This window comes from Penicillium diatomitis, assembly GCF_028827545.1.
Source record: "Penicillium diatomitis strain IBT 30728 chromosome Unknown utg000005l_segment0_segment0, whole genome shotgun sequence".
NCBI classification, from domain to species: domain Eukaryota; kingdom Fungi; phylum Ascomycota; class Eurotiomycetes; order Eurotiales; family Aspergillaceae; genus Penicillium; species Penicillium diatomitis.
The window spans coordinates 1564043-1577278 of NW_026623177.1; the positions used below are offsets into that span (position 1 = coordinate 1564043).

Sequence of the window (13236 nt, forward strand, 5' to 3'; positions counted from 1 at the left end):
GGATATGAAGTTCAATCGAACATTCACCCAATGAGGCCAAGGTCGTTGAGAATACCCACTGCATCTCCCACCTCTCCCACCTCCTCATAGCACGTTTTGCCCTGCTTGCCCGACTTGTCCTTCTTCTTCTTCTTCTCCATTGACAGCAAAGAAGACCCATCGACTCAGAGGGGAGCCCAGTGACACACATAAGCCAGCCATAGTACAACGTCAAGCCCACCACAACAATCTCATCACACGCAGTGCGATCCCAAGCCTTCGGTCCCATCATTTCGATCGTGCCCACATTCTTCATAGCCCACATGTTGGCGGTGAACTTTGCGACCGTCTCATGTCAATCACTGACGCAGACAAAGTCCCAGGTCCTGAGACCGCCCCGGCTGATCCAGCTCATCTGCACCGGCGTCCCGGGATAGGTCGAATATGCCCTGGACAGAAAGGTGTAGGATGTCTTGGCTCGCTTCTCGGCCTGGATGGATCCGTAGTAGCCATACAATTAGTAGGTGGAACTGCCAGTGGCGGAGTGGATAGACAGTGCTTTGTCGCTGTGACTGTGGCAGTGAATGGTGTATAGCGGGGAGGGATTGGAGTTGTGTGTATCTTGGATGTGGAATTTGCGCTTTCGCCATGACAGGTCTACTGACACGGTGCGGGTTGGAGGCATGGCCCCGAGTGGATGTGGGTTGGATGTGCTGGTCGCGTACATTGCTTCTAAACTGATAGCTAGGACTTGGATGATGTGTTGAGTTGTGTTTGTGATGGACGGCAAGATGATATGGCTCCTTATAAGCATTAGCTCCGCTCAATATGTTGCTAGATATGATCTTCGATAGGTATACGAAGAGTGTGCATCTGGTACAATAAGCACCCCGTGGCGCGTATGGAACCTTGACCTCTTCCGTAGGATCCAAGTGTGTACCATGTCATACTACTACATAGATTGTAGCACCCATCTACAGTACCTCAAGTGACAGTATGTTGAACCACATTCAGCCTCAACGTCAATCCACCGATTTGACATGCACAGACTAACCATCTCGGGAGCTTTGTAGCGCTTACAGAGGGACAGGGGACTCATTTGAAGCTCCCAAAAAGGCAATGATGTGGAAGAAGGTTTCGCCACATGCGCTGCCACTCCGAAGACCCTCCGCCCCTCAAGAATCAGCGGTCTTGGCTTACACCTTCAGACGATGGCGGAAGATCGTCGTCGGAAGCTTGAGCCTCAACCACTCGAAGACACATAGCTAGCCTTCCCTGGACATACTAAGCCTCATGGCGGTAATAGAGTGGCCATAGTCAATCTCAAGCGCTCAAGCTCTCACTAGTGATACTTGGCCGCCCCTCCTAATCGGTTCACATCCACCGCACTGGCCGATGGATACCTGAAAGGCGGAATGAGATCATAGAGTAATTGATATTCGTATCCAATACCCGAATGGATGCGTATCCAATTTGAGTGGTTGCTTTCTAGACCTCCAACCCATACAGCCACAGAGATAGCCAGAGATTCAGGCGATGGCTCCACTGAAGGCGGAAGGAGCATGAAGTCTTCTCCCATGGCCCCAGTCAATGAACGCACGGGCTCCGTCATGCGGTTGCGCCTCAAAGGCGCCATTTGCCTTGGTGGCTCGGAATCATCCAAGGTCCAACTAAGTTAACTTCATGTTACCGGGTCCCTGCGTCGCAATCTTGGGTCACCGTTCACCCGGCCCACGCCTAAGATTTGAAAAACGTTTGGCGACGACAATTCAATTGTCTCGCTGACAGTGCTGGAGAATGACCGCCGACAAACCTCGCAAACCAATATACCCCATTCAATCGCTGATCTCGGACATCGACACAACATGTCTACGGCGACAGTCAACCCTGTCGCGAACAAGTGACACAGCTCGACACCGCTTCATCATTGTCGGTGACGTGCATGGCATGAGAAGATCCCTGCAGAAGCTACTCGCCAAAGTGGAGTTCGACAACATCCAAGGCGACTATCTGATATTTGTTGGCGACATGACCAACAAAGGGCCAGATAGTGCCGGCGTGGTGGATCTGGCCATCCAGCTGGAAGCCAGCGCAGTCAGAGGAAATCATGACAACGCAGTTCTGGATGCGGCGGCGGAGCTGGCTGTCGCTTGTGGTGATCACTCTCAAGTAGCGGCCCTGAAGACTCCGTCTGCCTTGCCGGATGCTCCTCTGTCCGAGGAGCCAATGGAGAGTCATCTGCCGAAAGGTCTGGATGGAGCGGAGCCTGTTTCCAAAAGTCCACTGACGCGGCATGGTGAGACGACTTATCGCACAGCGTCTCAGCTATCAGTGTCCCAGCGGGAGTGGCTGGCGAAATTGCCTCTGATGTTGCGGCTGAATTTGCCGCTGGATCGGCCATCGACCCTGGGACACAATCTGGTGATTGTGCATGCGGGGCTTGTGCCAGGAGTTGCACTGGAAAAGCAGGATCCCTACAACATCATCCACATGCGCAGCCTCAAACGCATGGAAGGAGATGAAGGCTCTAGATTTGAATCACTCGAGGAATTCGGTGAAGAAGGGTGGGCTGCAGAGTGGGACCGTTGGCAAGAGAGGTGTGAGACTCGCTCGACTGTGATCTTCGGTCATGATGCCAAGCGGCGGTTGCAGTTGGGAAATTACTCGATTGGACTGGACAGCGCGTGTCTATACGGATTCCAGCTCAGCGCATTGGTCATTATCATCTCAGAGAGCGAGATATACCATGAGATCGTTCAAGTCGACTGTGAGGATACTCCTGTACCTCCCAAGATGAAGGAGGATACGGACAAACAGACGGCTACAGATAAGCAGTGGTATGGGACGAAGAGATGATATAGGACTTGGTAATTGAGAACTCGGTGCGTCTCTAACACGGCACCTGGGTATGTCATGAAACAATGACCGTCCATTAAAAGACCGAGGTGTGGCATTGTCTCAGATGATGCTTTTCTGGCGGCTTGATCATCAATTCCCACAGAGACATCCGCAAACTGGAAGTAACAAGCTCGGTGTAAGCTACCTCATTCACAAGTAAGCCAAATATGGCCACCTTATTTCATCGATGTACTTGCTTGCGATTCATACGATAACCACACATTTCCCAATTGGGACATTTGATGAGTGGATTATGTAATGCGCGTTTTGCTGGACCGCGTCTCGGCTCATTTCATTGGTAGGTCGCGCACCAGCTTCATCGAAGAGTCACACGCTTCGTAGTCTTGAATCATAACACCTCTCCTGCTTATGGGTTCGACCAAATGATAATTGGAAGAGATTTGATACTCAAGACTCTACAATGACGACTCTTTCCGTATCGCTGGCTCCGCCGGCAATCGTGCGGCTTCACGATATGCTTATATGCTTGTCGAAGTTCAGCGACACAGTCGCCATCGAAACGGAACATGATCTGGTAGATACTGGTTTCCACGATGTTATGAACACCACTTGGAGCTAACTTGGTGGAACAGCTCCGAATCAGTGCCCTCAACTCTTCCAAGACCGCATTTGTGTCGTTTGCTTGTGCGAGAGAATCGTTTTTCGAGAAATACTCATTCACAACGCGGCAGAGATCCATGGGCCCAGGAGCAGATCGATTTTATTGCCAGATCCTGATCAAGGTAGAGAAAATTCTTGCAAGCCCAGTCCATGATTTGGATCGATCTGATGTGACAAATAGGCACTACTGTCGATCTTCCGCGGAAGAGTCGACCGACACAAGGATACAGCCGTTGAGCGCTGCGAAATGGAGCTTCACGAAGATTCCCAGCAAGCAGAGTGTCGGCTGACTGTGAAGATGATCTGTGGTCTGGGTGAGTGAAGAAACTTGTTGCTGTTGCGGTCGCCACCTACTTTTGCTCGGTCTAATGATCGTGTGTAGGCGTGATCAAATCCTATAAGCTCACGTATGAGCCTGCCTCAATCCAGCACGCTGTCTTTGATAAGAGCAGAGCTGTCAACCAGTGGACTGTGGACCCTCGATTTCTAAAGCAAATCACCGAGCATTTCAGTCTCTCTGCTGAACAGCTTGACATGTACTCAGATTCTGGAAAGGCCGTGTTCACAAGCTTTACGACAAAAGTGATGGATGGAAAAGGTGCGCATTTTTGACTGTCTCTATTCCTTCACCCAATTCGCAGTATTCTGCAGGAGGCTCCCTTGATTTTTTTTTCGAAACAAGACACTGACCATAACCAGAGGTACTCAAACATCCCGTGCATACCTCTGTTGCCACGGACAAGCGGGACTTTGAACAATTTAACGTCGAAGACAAGATGCATATTGCTATCAATCTGAAAGACTTCAAAGCGGCCATTGCTCACGCTGAGACTGCGAATGCCACGATCACAGCTCGCTACACTTACCCGTGCAAACCGCTCCAGCTTACATATGACTTCGAGGGCGTATCTGCGGAGTTCACGGTCATGACCCGAGGTGAAGTAGATGGAGACTTTGCACCAGACTCGTCACGAAGCGGAATTCGAGAACTCTCACAAAGACAGACGCCTGGTGCACCCATCTCAGTGCAGCGCGACCGTATATCCCGCGAAGCCACTCAAAATGGTCAGATGCCCCCACCGCCTCCGCCGCCTGCTCGCTCGATCAAGCCTTTACAGGGTAGTTCAACCCAGGAAAATCTGTCACGTTCGATGGCGAGCGAGCGGCCCACGGCCTCATCACTCTCGATGGAATTCGACAGTCTCTTCGTACCTGCGGATGATGACCGACAATGGGATGAGATGAACGAGGAAGAAGAGGAGGAGCCCCAAGACATCCTTGGCTGGGATGCAAGTGGTCGGGCGGATGCATTCGCGGCCACACTGAGAGATGAGGAACCAGGCTTGTCAAGGAATGAGAGCAAGACGGATGAGGCCGAAACCGAAGACATGCGGATCCCGCCCACGCAACGTATATCACAGGTGAGTTTTTTCTGGATTGCATTTGTGTGCGTGCGAAGCGGTTAGGGCGCCATGGGCCTTTCCCACTAACGATCTCTCAGGTCCGTGGATTCGGTATTTTCGACTAGAGGTCAATGTTGCGTGTTTTACCATTATGACCAAAAAAGGCCCTTCCCGCGCGGATCAATCCACTAATATCCAGCTTGTTGCACATCCAGCACCAAGGCCAACCACTCGTTTATCGCCACCTACGACCGTGTCCAGTGGAATCTGGCTGAAGCGCTCAGCAACATTGCCTCGGTCGTCGGTTTCGGGACCGCAGTTTCCATGCTCCCCCCAACCAAATGCAGCAACGGTGCCATCATGCATCAGAACCAGCACATGCTCGCTCCCAACCGCCATTTTGACGATCGATGGCAGCCCCTCTGGTGGAAGCTGACCGCGATCATTTCGACCCCACGCAATCAAGCGACCGCGGTTCGCCGCGCGATCTGCACCTTGGGAAGTGGTATGTACATAGATCCCGTGCCAACTCGCCCCAATAGCAGAAAATGGCACAAGAAACTGGTCATGTGTCTCTGTCGAAGGAAGCTGTAGACCCGAGGGCACGTTCAAGATCCCCCAGCGATTGGTCTTTTCCCCAAGGACCACAAATTCGCCCTGGCTGCGCTCGCCACAAATCACAGTAAATTCGCGTCCGCACACGGCGCTCTGCGCAGCAAATGGGACACCTTGAATCTCTGTCGGCCTGAAGACAAGTTTCTGCGCTTTGAGGCCATCACCCAATTGGCCCTTTCGTGAACCACCCCAGCCGTAGACCCGGCCATTTGAAAGAATAGCGATCGAATGTCCCATTCCACTTGCGAGTGCGATAATCTCAGTACCTTTTGGCGGGAAGCTTGGAATTGAGCATCCAGGATCAACCGTCTGACAGGCTGGGCCCGTCTCAACGCCCAGTTCCCCCTTGGGACTCGATCCCATGACAAAGACCTTATCCTCGTAAAGGTCCTTCTCTGGACCACTCGGCACCGCAGCAACAAGAACACTCCCTTCCCACGTCGCAGACACACATCTGAAGGTATCAACGCTCCACCCCGTCGCAGAGTCGGTTAAAATCACCCTTTTGAACCTGAGCAAATTCTGCTCGATATGCTTTGAATCATCACTTGAGAGTGGACCGCATCGACCGTCCGCGTTACAACCAGCTACATACACGCGACCCAACCGCGTCAGGAGGAGAGTGTGGTTTCCACCTGCGACAAGGTGGGAAATTGTATCCTCTGGAGCTAGTCCGGCATCAAACAGGCATTGCGTGGGTGCTGAGACATCTTCCGTGTGGCCGATGCCTAGCTGGCCTGATCCGTTTGAGCCAAATGCGTAGAGCCTCATCGGAGTGGGATCAAAGTTCTGATTCTTGAAATTTGATAGCGGAAGTGGATATCAACGAAGCTCGATGGCGAGCTAGAGCCCCGAGATTCGACACTGACAGTACTACAGTACTTAGAGTCAGTAGTAGTTGTAGTATCTGATTCTGAGGTGCAGCGTTCAAGTGAACGTTCGGCCCGTACCACCGCCCGACGAACCGCCTCTTTGCCGTGGTTGCCGGGATATCGCCGAGCATCTGCCGAACTGATATCTGTCAAGCATACGTGCCTGAGCTTGCCCAGATGATGAAGATTATCAAATTTATAGTGATACAAATGATTCGCGCGCATATCACTGCGATGAAAAATTACATTCATCTAGTGAGGTCCCCTTCCAAACAAAAAAGACACCGGATCGATAGGTTACAACCCTTGGCCCGATAGCACGCAAGGCCGCTAAGTAGTAAGCAGTAAGCACTAGTAGGCAGTAGGACTAGGCACACTTCTAATCTTTCTATTGAGTTGAGTCAAGTTTGGCGCTGATTGCGAGCCTGTTGATGGCCGAGCCCGGTTATTGCCATTTCCACGTGATTCAGCTAGACCGCGTCCCCTGTGTGCCATTTTTTTTTTTGTTTCAAGACTTCTTTTTGTATAGCAGGTGCCGAAAGGTAATTCCTATTCAACAAGTGCAACTCGAAGTCCCCCCCCCCCCCCCCCCCCCCCAACACGATATCAAGGTGCCATTGTTGGTCAAAGTGCCGTCATCGTAGGCAGCAATGAAATCAAATGATCTTCCTGATCTCGGCAATGGCCCATCAAGCAAAGTGATATGGTCAGTAACAGGCCTCGGTATCATGATTTTAGCAGGATACCATGGATTTCTCCCTGTGCCCAATCTCAGATCTAGTCCGCATCAACCTGGTCACCTGCGGTGCGGTCATTCTCAGAACCACACCTCGCCGTATGGAAGATTCCCACTAGAACATGATCCTTTCCAGTTCTTGCCTTGCACAAATGCAAGTCTGTTGCCGTCAATCGACGATCCAGCTCCACGGCAATCGTGGGCCGCTCTATTTGATCCGGATCCCAGCCATTGGAGTTGGGGCAGCAATGGTCGTGGTATCTACATGTGTGGATATCTCGATCTTCCGCTGGACTATCTCAATGAGTCGGATACCCGTGTTGCTCGAATTGCGGTGACAAAGTACCAGGTTGCTGGGCTACCGCTTGATAACCAACTCACTGCCAGTGCCGGCGGATCTGCTCCATCAACCGGAGATGCGTCATCCAGCTTTAAGAGTGCACGCACGCTGATTATCGAGCCTGGCGGTCCAGGGGGAAGCGGAACCGCTTTCCTGTGGGAAACAGCCGAAGAGATGACTGAACGCTTCAGCGATGGTCAGTACGACGTCTTAGGCTGGGATCCTCGTGGTGTCAACTCTTCTCTTCCCGCGGCGGCGTGCTACCCTCAGAATTCGCACCGGGATCGCTGGTCCCGGCTCACCATGCAATATCGCGAAGAGGCACCCCCGGGACAACTGGAGATGATGGATGCCATGCATAATGCTACTTTCTTCGCCTGCCAACAACGACTGGGCGACCTTGGCCGTTTCATCAGCACGGCATCCGTCGCTCGAGATCTGGATGAGATTCGAAAGGCTCTAAACGAACCCGAGGTGACTGGGTATCTGGTCAGTTATGGAACGGGGATCGGCCAAACGTACGTGAACATGTTTCCAGCACGTACAGGCCGCATCATCCTTGACGGTACCGAATACGTCAGGGATCATCGTCTTCTCGGCGGATTTGGCTGGACTTCGCTTGATAATGCGACAGACGCATGGCACGACGGCTTTCTGGGCGAATGTATCCGTGCCGGTCCCGACGCATGTGCACTGGCAAAAGCTCCCCGGAGTCAAAATGGCCCCGTCACATTAAACGACCTCGAGAACCGCATGATGCAGCTGCTGGAATCCCTCAAGACCCGCCCCCAGTCCGCATACACCGAATCCAGCGGCCCATCCCTCATCACATACTCCTCCCTCATCGAACACATCATCTACCCAGCCATGTACCGACCCGCCAATTGGGCCCTCGTCGCCCAATTACTCCACGACCTCGAACACAACAACGCCACGCTCGCCGCCCGATGGCTCGACTCAACCTGGAGCCAACAATCCGCTCCCCCCTCCACCTCATCCCCATCCACCACCGAACTCGACTACCTCGTCATCTGCGCCGACTCTCACGACGCCCCCATGCCGGACAACGGCCTGAAGTGGTGGGACTCCCTCTGGGCCAACATGACCGCCCAAAGCTGGATGGCCGGCAACTCGCGCTTCTTCGCCGTCCTACCCTGCCGCCACTACCAAACATACTGGGGCCAGCCGGCGGAGGTGTACCGCGGCGATTTGAACCACACGCTCAAGACGCCCGTTCTTCTGATCGCCTCGCCGTGGGACCCGGCGACTCCGCTTCGGAACGGACGTAGACTGCTAAACGAGATGGGTAAGAACGCGCGGTTGATTGTGCATCATGGGTTCGGCCATAGTTCGCGGCGGGATCCGTCGGCTTGTACGGACCGCATTGCCAAGGCGTATGTTTTGGAGGGTGTTTTGCCCGAGGAGCAGGAGGTTGCGTGTGATGCGAATGTCAAGCCTTATCGCCCGAGGGTTTGAAGGAGGAATGAATAAGCAGGATGAGCAGCTCCTTGGGCGTCGGGTGACGTTTCATGGAACCAAAGACGAGAGCAACTGCGTGCACAATGCACTTGATCATGAATGCTTATGTACCTGTGTAGTATCAGGCTGTTAATATCATGAACCTATATGAAGCGGTAGCAAGCGGTAACATGCGGGCTATGACCGCGAGAGACCAATATTTCTCCGCTCCTTGGCACATTCGTTGCTTTAAGTTTGAAGTGCACATAAGCTCCCAATCTCTATCACCTTAGCCAATGCAAGGACGATTCAAGGCTTCTGTCGCAGACAAAAATCACAATTGAAATCGTAAGGAGTATCATCATTCCAAATGGGGTATGCAAACAGGTATCAACGTTCTAATTACAAACAGGTCACATTGACCTGTCACATGCAACTCAAGCCAATCGTGCCATGATCAGAAAGTAACGCCGCTGGGTGGTATCAGGAGAAAAACAAAAGACAGGATCAAAAAAGCAAAAGACCAATCCCAAAAGATGCAGAGTAGACGTAACAATCCATGAGCGAACACGGGAAATCATCAGAGACTCAAAAGGCCTCCTCTTTTTAGTCAAAACATGGCGGACAACTGCGAAAACAAAAAAAAAAAAAACAAGAAACAAAGATGCTCTAGTGGGTTTGTTTGTTTGTTTTTCATCTCTTCTCCGACTGAGACTGATTGGCAATCTTTTCGTTGGAGATGCTGGTCTCAGAGCCAGACTCGGCGGCAGGAGGGAGACGGAAGTTGTCCTGCTTGTTGGTTGTAGACTCCATGCCCTTGAACATGGGGCTGGTGCGGTGGAAGTAAGTGTGGACGTGTCCCTCCAACAAGGTGTCGTCAGTGTCGAAGTTATCCTCGCCCTTCTCCGTCTCGGCGATACGCTGAGCCATGAGCGCTTCCCACTCAGCACGATACTCCTCCACCTTTTGTTGGTAGTCCAGCTCGGCATCGTAGAAGCGACCCTTCTTCAGGACGAAGCGCTCATACCAGGAAAGATGCTTAGGGTGGACGGCGGGGCCATGGTAATCCTCCTCGCGGCCCTCGCGCAGGCAGTGCCAGCGACGCTCCTGTTCCTTCAGGTCGAGACCGGTGGTGTCAGGCAGGAACGCCAGAGTGAGGAAAACACCGATAAGACCGAACCAGGGGACGACGTAGAACTTGGTCTGTGTGTCGATGTAGTTGTAGAGAACAGAGGCCAGGAGGGCACCTGCCTTACCGGCCGCGGCCGACATACCGTGAGCAGTAGCACGAATGGGCGTGGGGAAGACCTCGGCGGCAACCAAGAAACTGACACAGTTGGGACCGAACTGGTTGAAAAAGGAGCTGAGGAAGTACATGGCCTGGAACTCCTGGATATGGGCGGCAGACTTGTAGTACTTGTAGTGGAATGCGGGTACGACGAAGAGGATGAAGCACATCAGGAAGCCCACCGTCTGCATCCACTTTCGGCCGTACAATTTGTTATCGATCAGGAACGAGGCGAGGTAGTAGCCAACCAGCGAGACACCGACGTTGACCAAGTTCCACAGCCACGTGGGCATTACTGACTCGGACTCGGGAGAAATCACCTTGATGAAATCGCTCTGGAAGAGCTTGTTGCCGTAGAAGAACACATCGTTGGCGAACCAACCACCGGCGGTGGCGAGGAGACGGGGACCAAAGTACTTGAAGGTCAAGCGGAGCGAGTCCACATCGTAGCCGGTGACGGAGGCCTTCTTCTTGGCGGCGACAAGCTGCTTGGAGGCAGCCTTCATGTGGTAGGCACGGTAGTAGATGAGCCACAACGTGCCGACGGCGGGGATGGCAAAAGAGATTCGATAGGTCCACTGCACGGCCACGGTAGAGTACGGGTTGTTACCGCTGCCGTGGTGGAAGCACAAGAGCAGGACGATCAGGATGACCTGGTTGAAAAATTGACCCCAACCCTGCATCAGGAACGCACTGGTGACCTTACGACCGCGGTGGAGACGATCCTCCTTGGTCGAGATCTTTCCGGAACCGACCGCATTTTCCATGCCAGAGGTGGCAGTCATGGGATATTCACCACCTATCGAGTTCAGTTAGAGACGCGCGCGCGCTTCAGAGGCTTCGAGGAAACCGGAGGAAGCATTTAAGAGACACATACCAACACCGACCGAGTAGAAGAACAGAGACCAGGCGTAGCAAATGACCCAACCATTCTGGGTCACTCCCCAGGCGGCAGTCAGCATGAGCAGACCGACGAACATGATCGTGGCATCTTGAATCAGACCCCAACGACGACCGATCCTGTAAGCGCGCGTTAGTTGAATGTGACCGAGCCCGGAGGGGAGGCTAACTGCGCCAATCGAGAGCGGTTCGCTCTCGCTCTGGGGCCGGGGCAAGCGCAGGAGAATCGTGGCGCTATTCGAGCACTTACCAATCACCAATGAAACCAACCAGAATCTGACCCACAATGATACCGATGATCTCGAGGTAGTCCACGGCGTTCAGCCACTGCTTGTCGCAGATCTTGTGGCTTCCCCAGCAGTCGGGAAACGCCTTCTGGAAGAGGGGCTTGATGTTGCCGATGGAGAAGAGCACATAACCTTCCAGACCGAGACCAGCACCGGGGAGAACCATGTTACGGAAGTAGTAGGAGACGGGGGAGAGCGGGTCCTTCTTCATCATGGACCAGATGCTCGCCAGCTCGGAGCGAGCTTCCTTGGCATCGTAGGAGCTGACGAACTTGATCTTCTCGCCCAGAGGCATATCCGCCCAGTAGACACCCTGCTCATTGTAGCTGTCATCGGGACGGATGAGGCGATCAAAGGCACCCTTCTCGCGGGGATCCATATCCTCCAGCGGGTTGTGGGTGCCCGACATGTCGGGCCCGTGGGGGGCACGAGGACCGTAGTCAGCCATGGCGACTTTTGTGTGTATCTGTGTCTGTGCCGACGAGAACCTTCTCCGGGGAGGAAAAAGGGAAGGAGACTAGGTCGTGTGTGGTCTCTGTGGTCTCTGTGGTCTCTCTGGTCTCACGGAAGGTGGTGCGCTTTAGAGTTCACCGGCGAGGCTCGTCCACCTCGGCGAGGTAACTTCTACCGAATAAAAGCAGGTAGAGAGGTGTCGTGGAGGACCAAAGAGGAACGTGGCTCTCAGCCAAGGGGAGTGAGCTCGGGATGTTTATATGGGAAAGTTCAAGAGTCCCGGATGACGGTGGAAGAAAGAAGGACAATCAGAAGCGAGAAGATGGCAGCGTGCGAGCAGGCTCGGTGCTGATAAGTTGAGTGGCGGGGGTCCACTACTACGAGTCGCACTTTCTATCGGCAGAAGAAACCACCTGAACGGAGAGAATGAAAAAGAGAAATGGGAGAAAAGGCAAAAAAAATGAAGAAGATTCAATAATGTGTATCTGTGTGTACAGTCACAGTGGAAAAAGCCGGCGTGGGCCAGAGTCCAGAGATGGTAGTCGACGGTCCACCGTGGGAACATGGGATGGGGGCGGAGGAGAACTCTTCTGGGCCAAGGCCGAGTTGACGACCGTCTGGGGCAAGTTGCAGCGCGAAGGAGTGGAAGAACCAGGTAAATGAGAGCCGGACGTAGTCTCCAGACGCACGTCGTAGTGGGTGGGTTTTTTTCGCTGTTGCTGCACCGTCCATCACTCTTTCTCTTTCTGATGGCGGGATGGAAAGTGTGTGGTGATGATGCGGCGACGAAAGCAGTGGAAGTGGGGCCAGACCGTCGATGTTCACGCTTCTGACAGGTTGAAAAAAAAAAGGTAAAACCCGAAGTGGCCGGATAAAATAAGAAAAAAAAAAAGAGTCAGGACATGGCAAGAAGAAGAAGAAGAAGAGGAAGAAGGAAAAAAAAAGCTCGCAGGAACGGTGGGAATAGCCGTGACCAATCAATTGCGCACGTGCGAGCAGCAGGCTTCTCTGATGGGTGCGCATTGAGTTTTGGGGATCTGCCCGGAAGACGCCCGGTGGGCCCCATCCGGTCTTCTCTCGCAGCACCAGAGGGACGAGAGTGGAGTGAGTGGAATTTAGACGAGCGAAGAGCGTGGAAAGGACTCCACGAGTCCACACTGAAAAGGACGATAGTACCACCTCGAGGAGAAACAGTGCGAAGACTACTCCGAGTCTCCGACTCACTGAACTCGAGTACTCCACCGAGAAATCTGGGAGAGTCACCTGTGGCGGGGCTCTGCGACCGCCTGCCCAAACAGGGGCAGACCACGTCAATGTGCCACCCGGCCCTGTGACAAGCGAGTCCTCGACTCCGGACCCGGGATGAGGATGTTGCAGTCAGTGAAC

The 13236-nt window shown here is 53.2% G+C and overlaps 6 protein-coding genes across 6 annotated transcripts; 3 read left to right on the top strand and 3 right to left on the bottom strand.

Moving 5' to 3' along the window:
• Positions 1–23: 23 nt before the first annotated feature.
• Positions 24–304, bottom strand: N7539_005169 (uncharacterized protein; the record flags this gene model as incomplete). Its single annotated transcript, XM_056934771.1, has 2 exons — positions 24–134; positions 185–304. The coding sequence occupies 2 exons, from the start codon at positions 302–304 to the stop codon at positions 24–26; spliced, it is 231 nt and encodes a 76-aa protein (XP_056789965.1).
• Positions 305–1776: 1472 nt separating this feature from the next.
• Positions 1777–2835, top strand: N7539_005170 (metallophosphoesterase family protein; the record flags this gene model as incomplete). The annotated part of the gene is made up of 1 exon (XM_056934772.1): positions 1777–2835. One exon carries the CDS (start codon positions 1777–1779, stop codon positions 2833–2835), a length of 1059 nt encoding a protein of 352 aa, XP_056789966.1.
• A 1439-nt stretch (positions 2836–4274) lies between these two features.
• Positions 4275–4964, top strand: N7539_005171 (uncharacterized protein; the record flags this gene model as incomplete). The annotated part of the gene is made up of 1 exon (XM_056934773.1): positions 4275–4964. The coding sequence occupies one exon, from the start codon at positions 4275–4277 to the stop codon at positions 4962–4964; it is 690 nt and encodes a 229-aa protein (XP_056789967.1).
• A 117-nt stretch (positions 4965–5081) lies between these two features.
• N7539_005172 (RCC1 domain-containing protein) lies at positions 5082–6287 on the bottom strand (the record flags this gene model as incomplete). The annotated part of the gene is made up of 1 exon (XM_056934774.1): positions 5082–6287. One exon carries the CDS (start codon positions 6285–6287, stop codon positions 5082–5084), a length of 1206 nt encoding a protein of 401 aa, XP_056789968.1.
• A 751-nt stretch (positions 6288–7038) lies between these two features.
• On the top strand, positions 7039–8940 carry N7539_005173 (alpha/beta hydrolase; the record flags this gene model as incomplete). Its single annotated transcript, XM_056934775.1, has 1 exon — positions 7039–8940. One exon carries the CDS (start codon positions 7039–7041, stop codon positions 8938–8940), a length of 1902 nt encoding a protein of 633 aa, XP_056789969.1.
• A 675-nt stretch (positions 8941–9615) lies between these two features.
• On the bottom strand, positions 9616–11845 carry N7539_005174 (putative MFS phosphate transporter; the record flags this gene model as incomplete). The annotated part of the gene is made up of 3 exons (XM_056934776.1): positions 9616–11009; positions 11088–11230; positions 11361–11845. The coding sequence occupies 3 exons, from the start codon at positions 11843–11845 to the stop codon at positions 9616–9618; spliced, it is 2022 nt and encodes a 673-aa protein (XP_056789970.1).
• Positions 11846–13236: the final 1391 nt, after the last annotated feature.